The sequence below is a fragment of the Enoplosus armatus genome, chromosome 18 (genome assembly GCF_043641665.1).
Source record: "Enoplosus armatus isolate fEnoArm2 chromosome 18, fEnoArm2.hap1, whole genome shotgun sequence".
Lineage (NCBI taxonomy): Eukaryota > Metazoa > Chordata > Actinopteri > Centrarchiformes > Enoplosidae > Enoplosus > Enoplosus armatus.
In genome coordinates, this window is record NC_092197.1 from 15,565,007 (window position 1) to 15,582,791 (window position 17,785).

Sequence of the window (17,785 nt, forward strand, 5' to 3'; positions counted from 1 at the left end):
GGCGCCACCAAACAGTCAACAGCAGCTAAGACACATCAAAGGTCTAAGAAAGAGTCCACATGGCCATCTACGGAAAATAATTCATGTGAGATGCTTCTCTTATTGTGAAATTAGAAGACCTTCCATCCTTTCCGTCTTACTCCCTCGCTCTCCAGCTCTCCTCATCTGCCCTCCTCGGCCGAACGAGTCTCTGATTTCAGCCTCACGAACTCCTTGGCCACGTCGTCGTTGGAGCGCTGGGAGAGGATTCGCATGGCAGTGAGGCCCGTGTCGTCCATATGGATGCGTTGGCCCAGCGGGCACCAGCACGCGCAGTTGCCCTTCCCCGTGATTTCTCTTAACTGTATCACGGCCAAGCCGACCACTCTGTCAGCGCGGCCGAAACAGTAGTCTTTGATGCAGACCTGCAGCTCGTAGCACTCGAAGCCCTCCTGGTTACCCAGAAGGCTGGAGAGAGAACACAGAGGTCATTCAAGAGCACAACAGCAGGCGAGCCAACTGGAAGCTTTCCTTTCAAAATACACCGTTTTGCACCGTAGATGCTGGAGATTTAAGCACGGCTGCAACAAATTATTATTTTATTTTGATTGAGTAATCCATTGATCTTTTTGTCGATTCATCGTTTAGTCAATAACATGTTAAAAAAAGTCTCTGAAACGGCAGCAAAGCATCACAGATCAGCCAGGTTTAACATTAACATTACTGATGTCGCATTACATCATTCTGAGTACTGAGGGTCAAATTCTTCAAATATTGAAGACAATACCATTACATAATTATGCTGTTGAATAGCAGCAAAACTAATAATGAAAAAAAGTTTCCTGAAAATGAAAGAAAGAAGAAAAGAGGTTGTTTCTTCTTTCTTCATAAACCCTTACGACAGCAGGTGCAGTTGTTGCGGTACTTACAAATGGAAGGTCTCGTTGAACTTGGGAGACCAGCTGTTGTTCTTGGATTTGGTCTGGAATTTGCGTTTCTTGTCGCTGAGGTGAGGCCCGATCATGGTGATCTCTGCGAAGGGTCGGAACATGCCGGACGTCTGCCATTTTAAATCACTGGCTCCCACAACTGACGATGGAAAAACACACCAATGTGTAAAAACGCAGATACACACCGAGGCGGAGGATGATGTAATCAGGTGAGAAAAACAAATGCCACATATTTAGTGTCACGTTTAGTGAAAACTCAAACAGACCTCTGACGGTAACTTTCCGCTCTCCATTCCCAGGATGAGTGTGCAGTTCAATGTGGACAGACACCTCACCTATTGGCTTGTCCACCCCTGAACCTGGTTTAAAAGCACACACAGACACATCAATGAGCTTACATGTGGCCTGATGAGGGCAAAAAAACGAAGCTTTGATTCATAATGCAGAGTCAGGAGGAGAAGCGGGATACAGGCTGGGTTAGGGTTGACCTACCCACCAGAATGTACAAAGGGAGAGCGGGTGGGGAAGGAGAGGAGGGCTGGCAGAAGATTTCAATGAAACCTACCCCTGCTGGGCTGTATTTTTTCATTGGGAGTTAACCTAATACCCTTTCCATTGTGCACTGGCACAGATGCAGCACAGGAGATAAAGAGAAGACAGCGATAACACGTCAGCAGATTCCAGCATCAAAGACACTTTCAACACACCAAATACAGGTGTGAACCTTACAGAGGGAATATGCAATGAAAAGCTTTGTTATCAAATACACACAGTGCCCTCTCCTGGTCTACCGTGGTAGAAAGAAATGCTTTCTTCCTATACCTATTTAGATGTATTGTTAGGCAGTGGTCTGAGCTACCTTGTGCATGTTGGGTGGTCACAAAGGTCTTAATGAGTGTGTCTGTCGTCTGAGTGTAGAGCGACAGAGCGTGGCGTAGCGAGGACAGCTCAGGACTCTTCTCCAGGAACGCCTTCTTCAGCCCATTGCCTCCTGCGTGGAAGTATTGCTGCAAAGGAGACAAAGGGCGAGTCAGCGTATAAACATCTGAAAGAACAGCTGGAGGTTTACTATATGTTGCTCAGGAATTATTTTAAACCAAAAAGAAAGCAGAGTTGGTTTATACGCTCTGGAGGTTTTGATGGTTTTGGAAGTGGGCGTTCGACTTTGTAAAACATTGTTGGGTGTTATATGAAAACTACAGAAACAAGCAGCTACTCAAGTAAACAAGGTGAGGTTTTTTTTCTTTGCTCCGGGCAAAAAGAAACCATGTTGCGTTTTGAGAAGTGCATTCTGAGCATAATCAATCATTGTGGAAGCGATAAATCAATCAAAATAAGTTGAAAATCATGATTTACATTTAAATTTAGAAAAAGTCACTGTATTTCCTGGATATAGCATTTTTCCAAAAAGATCCGGCTAACTTGGCTAATCCTCATTTCATCCACTTTATCCTCCACACACCTTTTCCTGGCCTGTTCAATCAGATAACTTATGGTCACAAGCTGCTCACATAACCTTTCAGGGTACTTCATTAATGGATGAATAGTTGATGGAGCTAATTTGACCCGGCACCCTAATGAAACCAACACCCGCGGTATAAACTGACCTTGATAGTGTCCAGTGCCACATCCATGACAGCGCACTGCCTGGGAGACAGGCTTTTAGCCTCCCCTGCCATGTGATCCTGTGCATCCGAATGATGAGCAAAGAGACGAGTTAATTCCACAAAAATAGATGAACTTTCTCTCAATGAGTCATTTGTGGTCAGAGTTTGGTAAAACTGAGCCCCAGCAGGTAATTTAACATGGTGTAAAACAGATGGAGATACCTTGAGTTTGGAGAGCTGACCCAGTTCTTTTGCAGCTGAGAGAATCTGTGCACCCTGAAAAACAAAGTTGCTGCTCTCTGAAATCTGCACTTAAATGTCAAATCACTCTGCAGAATCTACAAATGCTGAGGCAAACACACAAACATTAGACACATAACGTCGAATGCTGAGCTTACAAAGGTATCGTTGCCCTGTGGCAGCACAATAGTCTTCTCCAGGCTGCTCATTACGATCCTCCACAGCTCCTTAAGTACACGCTTCAACACAGTCTTCTCACATACGGTGGCGAACAGTGTCAGCCTGCAAAAACATGCACACACACACACACACACACACACACACACACACACACACACACACACACACACACACACGTTGATGAGACACATGCACCATTGACAGTGCTACGGTGTGTTAACCCTAATTGGTGCTCGTATTGTTGAAAATTGTTAAAAACAAAATGATTTTTTCAAGATCAAATTACGGAAATACTTTTAAGACACAGATGAATAATTTGTAGAAAAAGGGAGACAAACAAACGGGACAGAAGTTAAGAGAGGATTGCACCTGTCAAAGTGGCTGAAAACATGGCAATATGGCACAGAGTGGGGAAAAGAACTCTCAAATCTTTGTTAATCCACTCACTTTCCATCCAGGAAATCCATGAGAGGCCGTAGCATGTTGTCAGAGTCGGCATCCACCTGGTTTTTGTTGTTGGCGTTGAGCGGCCCTTTGATTTGGTACAGCAGAGACGCCATCTGTCGCATACAATCATTGATACGCGTCTGGAAACTAGAAAGAAAGAACATGATCAATCAGCACAAATGCATGTGTGGTGACAAATTTAACTGTAAATATATGAGTGTGTGTGTGTGTGTCAGGATTAGGCTACCTGTTCCCAAATGTACTGCTGAGCTCATCCAGCACGTTGTTCAGCTTCACCTGCAGGTCGTTCAGTAAGTCACTGGCCTCAGTGTCCATCTGCAGAGAGGCAGGCAGACAGAACCAGTGAAGTGTGCTCGATAGAATTTGATTTAGGGTCATTTATTGCACATAAAAAATGTTCAAAATATGTTTATTCAAAAAGCTTTTACAACACTATAAAATGCAATAATAATCATCATTCTCAAGAGAGGAAGTATGCGCCAGCTCTCCTCTGAACACGGAGGACTCTTTAACAGCAGGTCATGAAAGGCTTTCACCAGTTCATATTTGCAGCTTTTGGCCAAAATACCCCAAATTACCTTTAAACTTATTACTTCAACGCAAAAGCTTGAAGCTACAATTTGCAGCAAGAATTTCAGATTTAAAAAAAGAACTTCAATATCCAGCAGTTTGTCTTACATCATGTTATTATGAATAAAAGCACACAGACACTGCCAGTCTGTCATGCTTCATACCAAGGGATAACAAAGGGATGAGAGGTTGTACTGTAATGTTTGTACTCGTTGAAAAAAGAAGTTAAATACTGCTTGAGATGTGTGTCGTACAAGTAATGAGTCTCACAAGCACAGGCTGAAGGAACAAGTAGGAAACCATCCATGAATTACCACCAGCATACCTAACACAGGTATACTGTGGCAACATCTAAATGTGGGGGAGCTAGTCCATATGATGAAGTCATGGTGCGTTAGTGGTCCAATGGCCTGTCAGGGTCGCATAGCACCATTACTGAGGTTTCAAACAAAGGGAAGGCTTCAGGGGAGAAAAGGCAGCGAGGAATGGATTGTGTTGTGTTTGTAATGTGCTGTATGTGTTTTGTCTTGCCCGAAGAGTGTTTTTGTGAGCATGGGGGTATAAATATGGATGAGTCTGTACACCTACACTCACCTTCTTGTCTTCAAGTGCATTTTCAGTCTACGACAGCAGAGAGAGGTGGAGGGTAAGACAGGACAACCTCAATTAACTGTCATTTCCCATTTGGAATGACAATTTTCCCTTCTATGGGTAACTACAGGAGGATCGATGGCCATTATATTAAGTGCTGTGGCAGCAGACAAACCCCGGTATGCATGTAACCTACCTTTTCTACTGGTGCATCCATCTTTGTGTGGTGGAAATGTTTTGAGATTAAAAAAAAGAAAAAAAGAAATAAAGATGAAAAACTGTCAAAAAATCCTGCTCTGTTATAACCACACTTGAGGCACTAGATAATCTCCAACATAAGGTTTTTCTGTAAGCCACTTAAAACACCACAAATACTGCAAGTTGTTTTTTCCCATTGGAAAGCATATGGCACCCACCTTCTCCTTGTCGGTCTATTGCAAACAAAAAAGAGTTGCAAAGAAAACACAAATTAATGGAAAAGTACAACAAAAAGTTCACAAATAACCTTTGTTTCAGGGGGAATGTTTTGAGGAGAGGCCAGGGAAAATGCCACTGAAAGAAGGGAGAAGACTCGAGGTAGAAATCACCACAGATGACGATAAAACTGCACACAATAAACTCCACCATGATAACCAGTAGGACAGTGTCACTGATGTTTCTGGGAGTAGGAAGAATGACGGGTTAACACCACTTCAGACTGCAACAAACCTCAACCTCAATTTTCTCCCCTTCTTCCCCTACTTCCTCCTCCTCCTCCTCCTCCTCCTCCTCCTCACTCTCCTCAAACTAGGAGAGGCGGTGAAAAGACAACACAAAATAATAAAGTTGATCATAGCCGCAAAAACCACAACCGTATTCAACAAAGCTTGTTCTTTCAAGCTAATTTCGCCGCCTCTATTTCCCCAAAAAATATTACAAGTGATGCCATATTTCATTTCCATAAGTAGTGTGATGAACATGCGAGTATATGCAGTCATGTATCACAAAACATGCATGCATATACAGTCAACTTGCCTGCCATGCTAGCATTCTATTGTTGCGCTAGAAAAGAGAGGGAAAACATGATTGTGACTTCACTCTCCCAAAAAATACATTTTGTTAAATGTGCCCTGCAAAGTCAAAACGCAGTAGCTAGTTGGTCAAAATTAAGACCTTAGGATGTGTTTTATTCTGTAAAAATATGCCATAGAAATGCAGCAAGAGAGCTACATCAAATCACCTTCTCTCTTTCCAATGATTTCCCTCCATCTTAACAAGCCAGCCAGCCTGACTTCTTGACACAAACTCTATTGACCTCTCAAGGGAGCTCACATTGTAACATCCTCTCGTCTCCATCCCATCATGACGTGATGCTTAACTAATTATCGGACACAGGCGACATCAGTAAAAGACTTCTCCAGAGCATGAACCTCAAAGATAAAGGCTCAAATCGACCAGATTCAAGAATACAAATAGTGAAAGAAAATCCAACTCCGTTATTGTTGCATGTAACCATCAAACCCCCAAACTTCAGGCATTCAGCTGTGCATCCTGTTGGGTAGAGATAGTACCGAAGGAGTGAGACAAGAAAAGTCTTGCCCTTACACACAAAATGTAACATGTCTTGTGGCAGCAGTGCATTCTGGTCCAATGAGGCTACTTCCAGGGTTTACCATCTCTTCATCTGCTAAAGCGGACTTTCATTTTGTAATTAATGAACACTTTCGCAAAACAGAGTCAGAAAAGCCTTTCCTTAAACCTGCCGTTAGTATTCGAGATAGATAATTATCATGATCAAATACATTCCACTCAACCTCAGCAGCACTTTGTGTGCCAATTAGCCAAAGGTACAACAGTTAGCTACTGTAAATGCTAAAGAGGGGTTGGCTATATACGATTGTGGATCTACTAGTGTCTAAACTTTAGTTCAAACTAGTACTGTACTAATGAATTTAATCTGCTACCATCCACAGTACCCACCAGAGCCTTTGCCTCCTCATCCTCAGTTACGAGATGCTGTCCAAGCCAGAGGAATAGGAGAAATAATCAATACAGTGGTGTACTGCACACCATTAAACTGATTACGCAACCAAATATCTGCTTAGACCAGGATGGAAACCTACCTCCTCCTCTTCTGCTGCCTCCGCCTCCTCCGCCTCCTCCACCACTTCATTTTGCTTTAATCGTAAAGTGAACACACCGGTTGAACCTTTGGCTACAGTGTCCAACACCTACAATCCTACAACCGACCAAGCACTAGTAGAAAATACGACACTACAGGATAAAGCATGGTAGGGATTCAAAGCAGAGGGAGGTCACGGCTGACAGAGAAGCTATTGATTGTCCTTACTGTAGCTACACTAAAGGACACTAATACAGAGGACGTGATTTAATTAAGTCTCCGTCTTAATATTCTCTAGCCTTTTAGGCAGCACAGGGTCTAATATCTGTCAGTGTTGATCTATGGTTACACTTTCATTGACAGCATCACATTAGACACCGGGGCGACGTATAGACCTTTTAAACAACCTGAATGTAATGTAAAGAAAATAACATCCACAGCATACACTGCTTCTACTACGTCCTTGGCTAAGAGTCAGGACTATGTCCTAATCTAGCACTACTAGTCATCTACTTCACATGACAACTACCACGACTGCACATACCCGCGCTTCCTCTGTGGCAATCTGACACACGAGAGACACAAACACAACTGTTGTACAGGTAGCAACCGCTAAAATATCTACTTTTCAAGGTTTTAACTATTAAATATACTGTCATCCATCCAGTGTGATGCCATAGCACATTAAATTAGTCTTTTGACTTACCTGTTTGGCACCCATCGACTCAAACATCTTCTCCAGCTGGATTCTCAACTGCTGCACATTATTCATCAGGACACACGGCTGCAAGAGGACACAGGAAAAGAGAGATTACATACACAGGTAGCAGGAACTCTTTTTTTAAACACAATACATATATTACACAAAGGTATGACCTGCTATAAGGTGTTGACAACTTACAATCTTCTCCTTGTCGATATAAGAAGGAAAACTCTTGGTCAGAATGGCACTGTACTGAAGAAGAACTTTGGCAATAGTCTGTGAAGATGAAGAGGAAGAAATACATTAAAACTGTGTATGGAACAGCATTTCATTTGAAACCATTTACAACCAGTTTAAAATCCAACTACTTATTTCACAACGTTGACGGGGATTATATGACACTTTCGGGGAGTATGTCCGAAAGAACATCTTTCCCAACTGTATTAGAAACATTCCTGAATGTCCCTTTATGTATTCTCTGGCATGCAGGAAAGCAAATACCAAAACACAAAACTGTGTTTTCCCCTCCGTCCCCCAGGAAGGGGGTATTATGTCCAATTCAACATTTCTTTTTAATGAGGAAATATCAAATTCCCTTTACAAAAAAAGTTAATGTCCCTCCAGACAGTGCTGTCACTGTTTTGTAATTTCACTCATGTTATAGTGTTTCTAAGAAAAGAAAATAGTCACAGTCAGATGCTGCTTTTGGAAGTAAAAGACCAACATGATCATTGACAGTCAATTCATTATCAATTATTTAGACCCAAATCCACGACATGTTCCATGTAGCTCCGGCTACTATGAGCTATAAAGAAGAGCTCTGTTTTCCAAGTCAAATCCTCTTACAATGTGGTGCTTTCAGGTTTCACCATCCAGTCAAGTGTGTTTACCTTGGAGAAGCGGCGGCTGTACTGAGCCATGACGTTAGGGTCAGGACATTCCAGTTTCCTGATGATCTCAAAGCTCTGGTTGAGCTGGGTGAAGATGTCCACCACGGAGCAGGAGAACAGAGCATGCTCAGATGTCTGCTGAAACTGAGACGGTGTAGAAAAAAAACACAAACAAATTCATACACAATACTTAGTTATTATCAGTACTCAGTATATTGTTGCTATAAAACAACTTTCAGTTATCTTAATTTGACATAACCTCCTTGGTAGACGTAGAGGTAACAACATATGAAAGATCAATTAAAATTTTCTTACTCCATCTTTTTTGTCTCGCTCTAGTGCTCCATGCATAAACTCCATAGACACATCCTCATTTTCATCCAACCACTGTAGCACAAACTGTAGGAACCATCTACAAGAGAAAATAAAACACAACTAGAGTTATTATTACTGGGGTTCTCCTGGTGTTATAACCCGAACCAATACCTGGGTTAGGGACCTATCAGTTTATTAATTGGATATTTGGAATGTTTCCCCGTGCCTATGAGTGAATAAGTTAAAAGCACTTACGATGCGTAGTCAGGAACAACCCCCTTAAAGTTTGGCAGCTCCTTGACATATTCGTTGTAGAGCCACTTGACCTTGAAGTGCAGGTTCATGTAGTCGGTGCTCTTACACAGTCTGTGCTTCTCGTGCTCTGCAGATACAAACACACAAAGAGACTGTGAGCGTTGTGATGAGTTTGTACCACAGAGGGGGAGAGATTCATGCCATCAAGTTGCATTATGGGTGGGGTAGGATCAAGGGTATTTAGGTAGTGACTCATACAGTGGACAAAAAATCAGGATATCGTCCTCTGCTGCTTCGATTTGGACCATTCTTTTTTAAATTTGCTTCATACAAGTCTCCCAATTTAATGGACGTGCTAAAGAGTGCACCTTTAATCTTAATCTTACCCACACCAAACATAATCCTAATTTCAAGATTACAGGATAGGTTCATACTTTTTAAAGTATGTCTTAGACTGTGGATTTTGTCTCGCATCACTTACTTTGAAACCACTTTAGGAATGGATCAGTTCACAGCCAGTACGTAACAGGAGCAACCATAAAAGCAACCAACAGTGCTTTTAATGTACGTATGCGCATGTGAGTATTGTTCCAAGACACCTAAACCAGTATCTATGCTGAAGTTATTCCCATAGAGTCGAGGCATAATTCCCCTAATAAAACAATACAAATATTTTTCTCTAGACAAAATATCCTCTGGTGGTCTAATATTCAAACAAACAACAGAACACACACACTAATCCCATTTTATGTATTCGCCCACAGATTTATGTGACTTGACAGTGACAGAAAGTCAATGCTTCATTTAGTGTTTACTCACATATAATAGCAATAACAAAGAACAGCTCAAATTTAACCACTTGAGTGTCCTTTTTTAGTGACCTACTAAAAACTACTAGTACTCCTAAATTCTAAGATCTTTTTGGTAGTGCTTCTGGAGCAAAATCTCTCAGGACTCATTCCATCCCATTTTATATTAATGCAGATTGAAAATGAAGGGGCCACCACTTGTACTGTAGTATGTGAAACAGACACTTCCCAGTCAGTGGTAGTCTCTGTAGGGGATTCATCTTGAGGACAGGGGCTGGGATAAAAGCTGACAGCCTGTGGGGACTGATGGTGCTGTACAGTACAGCAGAGGAAAAATCACAGAGAGGCTCCTGGGAGACATAAGCAGCTTTTACATCCAATTATTATTTCGCTCTTTCACTTCTTCAATGCAACTGTATCACTTCTACCCCAAAACTTCTCTTCTTCGTCTTCGCTTCTTGCCATTTCCAGTTTCAGAATAATACTATATTATGAATATACTATGTACTATGAATCTACGGCTCTACAGGATACTGCAGAAACATGTATGCAAGAACTATCATATATTATTGAGCGAGTTGGGGGTAGGAACCAAAGACACATTACCTACAGTACTCACACTACATTAAGACAATGTTTGGTGTTAGATTTGGGTGAGACGGAAATGATGATAACTTACTGCGTCATTGATATAACACAGCAAGTGACGATGAGTGGGATAATGGGTTTCTGACAGTGAGTGTGGACTTACCCTCCATAGCATACTTCATGTCTTGAGCAAATAATGTCCACATAACCTCCGCTGACACCTTCCCTACGCTCAGTTCTTGAGGGAATCTGAGAGAAAGACAAACTTGTGACATGAATCCAACTGAATTCTGAGACAGAAAAAACAGAAACCTCATATAAGCATCCATATAAGGTGTTCAGAACATTTGGAACAAAAGTGAATCTCCTTCTAAATATAGCAGAAACTGTTCAAGATTTCCTGCCATTTTTAAAGAGTAAAGATAAAGGAAGTGTAAGCCCTTTACTAACTGGTTTAGCACAGGTGTGTAGGAGTTCCTGTCCTCTTCAATGATGGAGACAATGAGCATGATGAGTTTGGGCCAGAAGTCCAAGTTCTTGATGCTCGGACCCTGCTCCTCCAACGGGAGCTCCTCCTTGTTCTAGATTAGAATAACACAACACAGTCAGTCACCAAAACAAGACTTGATAGAGGATAAACACGATCAGTAGAATGGATTTTATGTCTGCTTTAGTAGACATGTAGTCACTGCAATGCCTGGCAGTCAGGCTCAAGGCAGTTTACCGGGCACAGCTGGATGATTAGTGTGTGACTCACCGTGTCAGCAGGTTGGTACTGTCTGCTGTACAGCTCCTGGCAGTTATTGAAGATGTAGTCATAAGTAGAGTTGAGGCAGGCCTTGACACAGTCCCTCACCACCTGGCTGGCTCTGGGCGGAGACTGCAGCTCCTGGACCTGAACACCAGATGAAGATAGCAACACTGGCAGTGAATCATTTGCAGTATCTGACAACAGGGTTATCTGCAATGAACAAGTTAAATACTGTGCATCCAGTTTATCAGGTGGTAACTTCATGGTCAAGCTATGGCAAAATGTCTAATTTAAAAATCAATTGACTTGATTTGAGAGTACGGTAAAAAGAAAGACATAATACATGAAACACTTTTAGCTACCTTCATCCTGAAGAAGGTGATGCTGGTCAGAAGGTCCACGGTGGATTTCAAATCCTGTAGGCGATCCTTGTTGCTGGCAGGAAAGTGGTTCTACAGAGGAAAAACAAGTTTCATTAAGTTTAATTTACTAAATTCAATATAATTAATGACCACTACAGGAGTATAGTACATATCATTTAGGCAAAATCAATAATCAGATTGCTGTTACAGTTTATACTTGCAGACAGCTATAACATATATGCATTTATATATAAAATTTAGATTCAAAGGTTTCCCATGTAAGCGGTGGTGTCACTTGCTTAACCTTACATGAGCACACTCCATAAATAGAATGAAAGTAGAACGGCCTATTCTTTTCTGAAAATGGGTTAATGTATCCTCTAAAGTCATGAAAACAAGTGATTGTAGAAGTAAATTGAGAACAATATCAGTCATTAAAGGTGGTGATATTTATTTAGTACAATCTAACTTACCCTGTAGGTGGAGAGGTCAATGCGCAGGGAGTTGTGCAGCTGGTCTAAAAGCTTAACAAAGCGTTCTTTCTGTAAGATGTATAAAAGAAAAAAGAAATGATGAGAGATTGTGCGTGTGTATGTACAAAAAGACAAGACATGTTTATTGTCTGTGTGTGTGTGTGTGTGTGTGTGTGTGTGTGCTACAGTAATACAAACCCCAAAATTGGAAGCAGCAAAGCGGTCGGAGGCGGAGACGTTGGTGGAGGCGGTTGTGTGGGCGTAGAAGGCATTGATATTGGCCAACAGGGTGCTCATCACTGCAGGAACCCCGGGACACATGTACTTGGACGACAGACAGGCAAAGTGCCTGGAAAGAGAAGCACCAAGGAAAGCTTGATAAAGACCTGGGCAGCAGGCCTCCTCTTCCTCCCATTTGTACCTACTCACACTTACAAAGACATTTCGTTGTCACAGAGAAAAGTTTTTTTTGGCAAAGCAATGTACACCGTGAATAGCTGTGCCTTTAATTGGTCAGCCTGCGTCCTCTCAGGGGTCTTGTTTTCACGTAATGATTCCTATTAGGAACGGTCATTTCATCTGCCCATCAGTTAGCGGGCACATTTAGGCTGAAGGACGGCCCAGTGGAGTGGGCTTTCTGTGAATGATGGGCCCAGCTAACGGGCATCTGTATGGAGGATGACATTTCATGGAGACGGATCCATCCTCAGCCCATTTATGATTGATTTTCTTTCATGTTGAGGCCAACAGGGACAACGAGAGGCACTTTGATATGAGAGCAAAAGGCAGAGAGAGCGAGAGAGAGAGAGAGAGAGCGAGGAACAAGGGACCAACACATGGACAGGTAGAGAGAGAGTTCTTATGTGATATCTCAAACTCACGTCATGGCCTGGTAGATGGACTCAATCCCATAGCGCATGGCGAACTCGTCCACTATTTCCTGTGCCACGTCGTCAAAGTAGACTTTCCACGCATCGTCTCCACGAGCTTCTGGGATTTTCACCACGCCTTGGCCAAGCACATCGGTCGAGTGGTGGAACAGGTTCTGTAGTGGACAGAAACATGGTGTGGATGTCATTTGAGTGGCATATCGTTCATAGACCTAGAACCAAATTTGATTTACGAGTATGTGGGGGTTTAAACTCAAGTTAACTTTAACAGGATCCGTGCGGTGAAGATAGCGATGGGGGTAAAACCTTTTGGCCTGTGTTATTATGGGGTGGTCTATTTTATAAGCACATGCCGTAAGCCCTATGCCCTATTAAATTCGATTTGGATAGAGTTTTCCAGGGAACAGGGAGGATTATGAAATTGTTACAGGAGTATATTTGTGATTCTAATCCTGTCTATATCAGTCACATCCACACGCTATCTACACCAAAAGATTCCAGCAGTATTTTTTGTTAAATGCCCAGTAAATTAATTTGCCCTGTTATACTCTAACAATCCTGCGAGATTTCAAGTCCAATAATAACTCTTGGCCAATTTAAAAATCAAGTGTACCCTCACCCTCAAGTACTAATACTTGAGGGTGAGGGTACACTGAGTACTAGTAAGTAATCTCCTGCGTGTTTAGGTTCCACCACAACCCGTGTATTCTGCAGAATCAAATACCTCATGCAAACAGGTGTACTGCACATGATATGGAGCCACTTTCTCCTCTCCTTTGATCTCCACGTTGATTTGGAGGCGAATGGCACCTGACACGGCCGACTTGTCTGTCCGCTTCTCTGTAATTAAACACAAATGCACACATTCTTGATTCATAACTCCAATCCAGATCTGTGACACGGAGGCACATGAAACCAGGTCCATTAACACAACAGTAATTACAGACTATTAACGTGGCAGTTCTATTGTAGGGGGTTCTGTTTCCACAGTTTGATGGCAGTGCAGAGCCGGCAACTCTAATAGAAGTCCTCCAGCTGATAGTGAGGGAGACAATGGCAGTGGGCTATATGGATCTGCACTTGATCACAGAAGACACTTGAGCCGGAGCTTCTCTGTAGGTGGAGTGCTTGGTGGCTCACCCCTGCTATTTGCCCTGACAGGCACATCATTAGGGGCAATTTGTACATGTCGGCAGAGCGGTCGATTTCCGACTGGAGTGCTGCTACTTGATAATCACACATCAGGAGGAGAAGGGGGGGGGGGGGGGGGGGGGGTAAGGAGGGCAGGGGAGGGGCGCTTTGGAGCACAAGAAGACAGAGATGAGGATGTTTGAAATGGATGGGGCACATTACATGACTGATCATAAATTTTGCTTTGAATTCTAAGTCCTAATGACTCCCAACCAAAGGAGTATGTTGTTCATGTGATTATCAGAGGGTTGTTAAACTGACGTCTCTTCATGTCTCCCAGTTTAAAAGAAACAACAGCAGATTTATAGGCACATTCATATTCCGTGCCATACTGTTCCAGTGGAAGATTTATTGTTGCCACAGTGAAGTCAATTTCATTACTTTAATCAAGTAGAAACCCAAAGATGATTTGCGCTTAAGAACTTAACGCCTCACTCTTACATGCAACATGAATGTGGAAATGAGGAGTGTTTTAAAGAAATCAAAGCAATATGACATAACGCCGGGGGTGGGTAAATCTATCAATCAACTTCTGGGGAGTGTTTATGGACCAACAGCGGGATGATGTCTGGATAAAAGCTGTTTGACAGCACAGGAGACAGATTTTAAAAGGAAACAGACAGCGATACAGAGATAGTCATTCAGAAATATAATTCCAAAGACAATGTGGTTTGTCTGCACGATAAAAATCAGGAAGAGATTTTATCCTGAGAGGGATCCAAGCTACCTTTATTTGTGCGGTACAACCCTGTGCTGGTTGTAACCAGTGTACAATCAGCTCCTGTGTGCTTGTGACTGTATTCATGCCTCATCCTAATGAAAATGTCTTCATACCCAGAGGAATAGTTCAGGGATTATAATGAAACAAGTTTTATTTTTTCCTGGAATGAGCACAAGGGACTTCGTAGAATAAGCTTGCCAGGGAAAGCCTGTTTCATGCAGGCCAATAGGGGCCTGAGGGCTATTAGTTGCCTGTGTGAAAAAAAAGTAGCTGCAGGCAAAGGAGACATGGGTAATGAGGTTCAAACAAACAACTGACTGGACTTACTGAAAACAGAACTCTTAGCGCCAAACAGAAACACACAGATATGGTAAGACTGTACGCCTCATCAGAAGCAAATCAATCCTTCATAAAGAGAAAGAAATGTACAATGAAATGTAGGATTTTTGTAGATGATTCCTTTGCAGGCTAGCGAGAAAAAGCCTGAGGTAGAACTACAGCAAAAACAGACATGGTAAATGAGGAACAACATGTATCTTTATATGGTAATCTTTTCTTGATCCATGAGGTTGTGTTTCTCACCAGATCATTTGTGATTGACTTATAGCCTAGTTCCATTAAGTGCTTATCATCTAAAAATACACCAATAAAACAGGCCGTGTTTCATTCCTCTCCTGGTATACATACAGTACGCTTTGTACCGCATGCCCATAAAAAAGTCAGCATACTGACCCAGGTTGTACCAGACATCCATTTCTCCGCTCAGTGTTCGAACTTCAATTATACTCTGGCCCAGGAAATCATCAGATTCCCTCTTCAGACGCTGCTTCACCCTCGACTTGATGTCATCATCCTCATCCCACACGCGCACTTTAATACGGTCTGAGGAGTTGTGGCACTCGCTGGTGAAAAACAGGAAAATGAAAAAACAAAACATATAAACTTAAACTATAAAGTACAGCATAATACAGGATACAATTTCATAATAAATATCGAGAGAATAATAATAATAGAGCTGGTATGATATTTATGAAGAACAAGCATGAAGGCAACATTTTTTTTCAAAAGAAGCCTGAGGCTAGTGTGTGCCCTGCTGTTGGCACTCACACTATTAGAAAGAACTTTGAGCAAGAAAAGTTTTACATTTATACACACATTTTATAGCCAAGGCATTTTGGTGACTTACAAGTGGAACTTCTCCTCCCAGACAGGATTGAGGTTGCCATAAATGGTCTTTGTTCTCTTCTTGGTCTTGCCCACCTGAACAGTGACATATGGATCACTGGATCCTGTCTTGTCCTTTGCCTGAAGCCCTTGGGCACAAACAACTATTGCGACGATGGAGAAACAAAGACATGAGGGACAACCATTAGCATTAACAAGACTTCCATGTGATGCTGTGGAGAAAACTTTAAAGTTGTGGTTGAATTTGTCAATTTTGATCGGTAGAATACCTGTGATGGTGATCTTGGCAGACCACTTTGAGGTGCCATCCAGTACGCTCTGCTTGATGGTCTTCATCTGCTGCGCATGGATGACTTTGCTGATGACATACACTTCCCTGATAAGTTCAAAGATTTCTGGTTTGTTCCTTTCCCTGATCTTCATCCTGTCCTTCATGGCCATGATAATATTCTGAGTCCTGTCTTCAGCTCCATGCTTGGAGCTCTTCTCCGCAGCACCTAAACATTTAACAAACACACGTATTTAACAATTTGGAGAAACTGCTCAAAATCCTCTATATTCATCGAACTACTCATGAACCTTTGTGCCTACCTTGTAAACACAGCATTTTTAGATCACTCGTGAACTTGGTTTAAACATTTTCTGGGCGGTACTCACGCTGCAGACAGTCCGCGTTAAGCAGCTCTTGGCACTTCTCATGGCACTTGACTCCACACTCAGAGCAACGCATGCCTTGGCGGGCTATTCCCCACAGCAGGCCCTCACACTCGTAGCAGTATGTGGGCGTAGTGGCGGTCCACACCTCGAAGTTATGTGGTGTGGTGCAGGATATGGGGTAGATGAGAGCCTGCAGGGTCTTCTTGTAGACATGGTTTTTCTAGAGAGGGGAGAATTTATTTTTGATGCATGGAATTCCTGATTCAGTCATAGGGAAAAATGTGACCTACCCTATTGATCTACAAAATCGTGAGAGCACTGAATTTAAAAATGATAATCTTTTTTTTGTGGAGCTGATGATATTATCGTTCCATAATGAATGCAGTGAAAGTTTAAGGTGTTATACTCACCAGCTCCCCATCCTTAATTGAGGACCGTGCAGCCATGGCAGATGCGATCCCCGCCTTCCTGGCTTGAACGAGAGACTGAACAACGTTTTGGCTAAGTTAGCATTCATTAAACGCATATACAACCCACAACCAAGCACACCTCAAAATATCATTATAATGATGAAGGTCAGTATGGTTAAAAAGGTGGCCGGGGAGGTTGTAAGGGTGGTGAGTAGGGTTATCATAGCATGTTTCCCCACTGCCAGATGATCAGAAAACCCATGTGAGTATTATTAGTTTTAAGCAACTGGCGAAGAGGAGATTACTAAAAAGGATAAAGTTATGCAAGTATCAACACTATAAAACAATAACAAAACCATCAGCAGTTAGTAGTGTTTTCTACCCATGTGCTTTTATTATATTGTCTGTACATGGCTCAGCAGGTGAAGGAAAATACAAACCAAACAGTGGGGGAATGATTTGTTGATTATATATTTTAATGATAATATCAAGTAGGAGGAAAAGCTACCCATGACCAAGAGGACGCATGCAAATGTTTGTAATTTGTATTAAACAAGAGGTTTGTGATCAAACAGATCAACATGCTATAGACATACATGTTTTGAGGCAACTATTGTTTTATTTGTCCTACTTGATATTTTGTACTTAAGTAGGAAAGGGAGTGGCAACTAGGTTCTATTAACTTACCATAGCCTGACCAAGGAGAGTGAATGCATTCAAGAGAGTTGTGGGGAATAGTTTCGTTTAAGAGAGGAGGGAGAGAGAAATTAGCAGTCTGATTTTATATATGTCTCCATTCGTTGATAACAATCTCATCCCAAATTCAGCTCAAAAGGTAAAAAAGAATAACTGTGACTTTTGTGGTGATCTCACAAATAGAAACACATGCACTCACAAAG

The 17,785-nt window shown here is 42.1% G+C and overlaps 1 protein-coding gene across 1 annotated transcript in view; it reads right to left on the reverse strand.

Annotated features, from left to right (window-relative positions):
- Positions 1-161: 161 nt before the first annotated feature.
- The window catches only part of LOC139301660 (protein unc-13 homolog B-like), a 61,677-nt gene continuing 44,053 nt past the window's right edge, over positions 162-17,785 (reverse strand). The window contains exons 14-42 of the mRNA XM_070925102.1: positions 17,574-17,579; positions 16,887-16,961; positions 16,477-16,696; positions 16,089-16,316; positions 15,821-15,962; positions 15,367-15,536; positions 13,447-13,562; positions 12,714-12,877; positions 12,031-12,181; positions 11,833-11,901; positions 11,360-11,449; positions 11,004-11,141; positions 10,697-10,827; positions 10,410-10,495; positions 8,850-8,976; positions 8,595-8,691; positions 8,280-8,423; positions 7,588-7,665; positions 7,393-7,470; positions 3,651-3,739; positions 3,404-3,550; positions 2,935-3,058; positions 2,759-2,812; positions 2,537-2,614; positions 1,789-1,936; positions 1,495-1,551; positions 1,196-1,288; positions 909-1,068; positions 162-447 (exon numbers count right to left, since the gene is read on the reverse strand). Of these exons, the coding sequence (XP_070781203.1) occupies positions 162-447; positions 909-1,068; positions 1,196-1,288; positions 1,495-1,551; positions 1,789-1,936; positions 2,537-2,614; positions 2,759-2,812; positions 2,935-3,058; positions 3,404-3,550; positions 3,651-3,739; positions 7,393-7,470; positions 7,588-7,665; positions 8,280-8,423; positions 8,595-8,691; positions 8,850-8,976; positions 10,410-10,495; positions 10,697-10,827; positions 11,004-11,141; positions 11,360-11,449; positions 11,833-11,901; positions 12,031-12,181; positions 12,714-12,877; positions 13,447-13,562; positions 15,367-15,536; positions 15,821-15,962; positions 16,089-16,316; positions 16,477-16,696; positions 16,887-16,961; positions 17,574-17,579 (3,546 nt within the window). The remainder of the gene's footprint in view (positions 448-908; positions 1,069-1,195; positions 1,289-1,494; positions 1,552-1,788; positions 1,937-2,536; positions 2,615-2,758; positions 2,813-2,934; positions 3,059-3,403; positions 3,551-3,650; positions 3,740-7,392; positions 7,471-7,587; positions 7,666-8,279; positions 8,424-8,594; positions 8,692-8,849; positions 8,977-10,409; positions 10,496-10,696; positions 10,828-11,003; positions 11,142-11,359; positions 11,450-11,832; positions 11,902-12,030; positions 12,182-12,713; positions 12,878-13,446; positions 13,563-15,366; positions 15,537-15,820; positions 15,963-16,088; positions 16,317-16,476; positions 16,697-16,886; positions 16,962-17,573; positions 17,580-17,785) is intronic.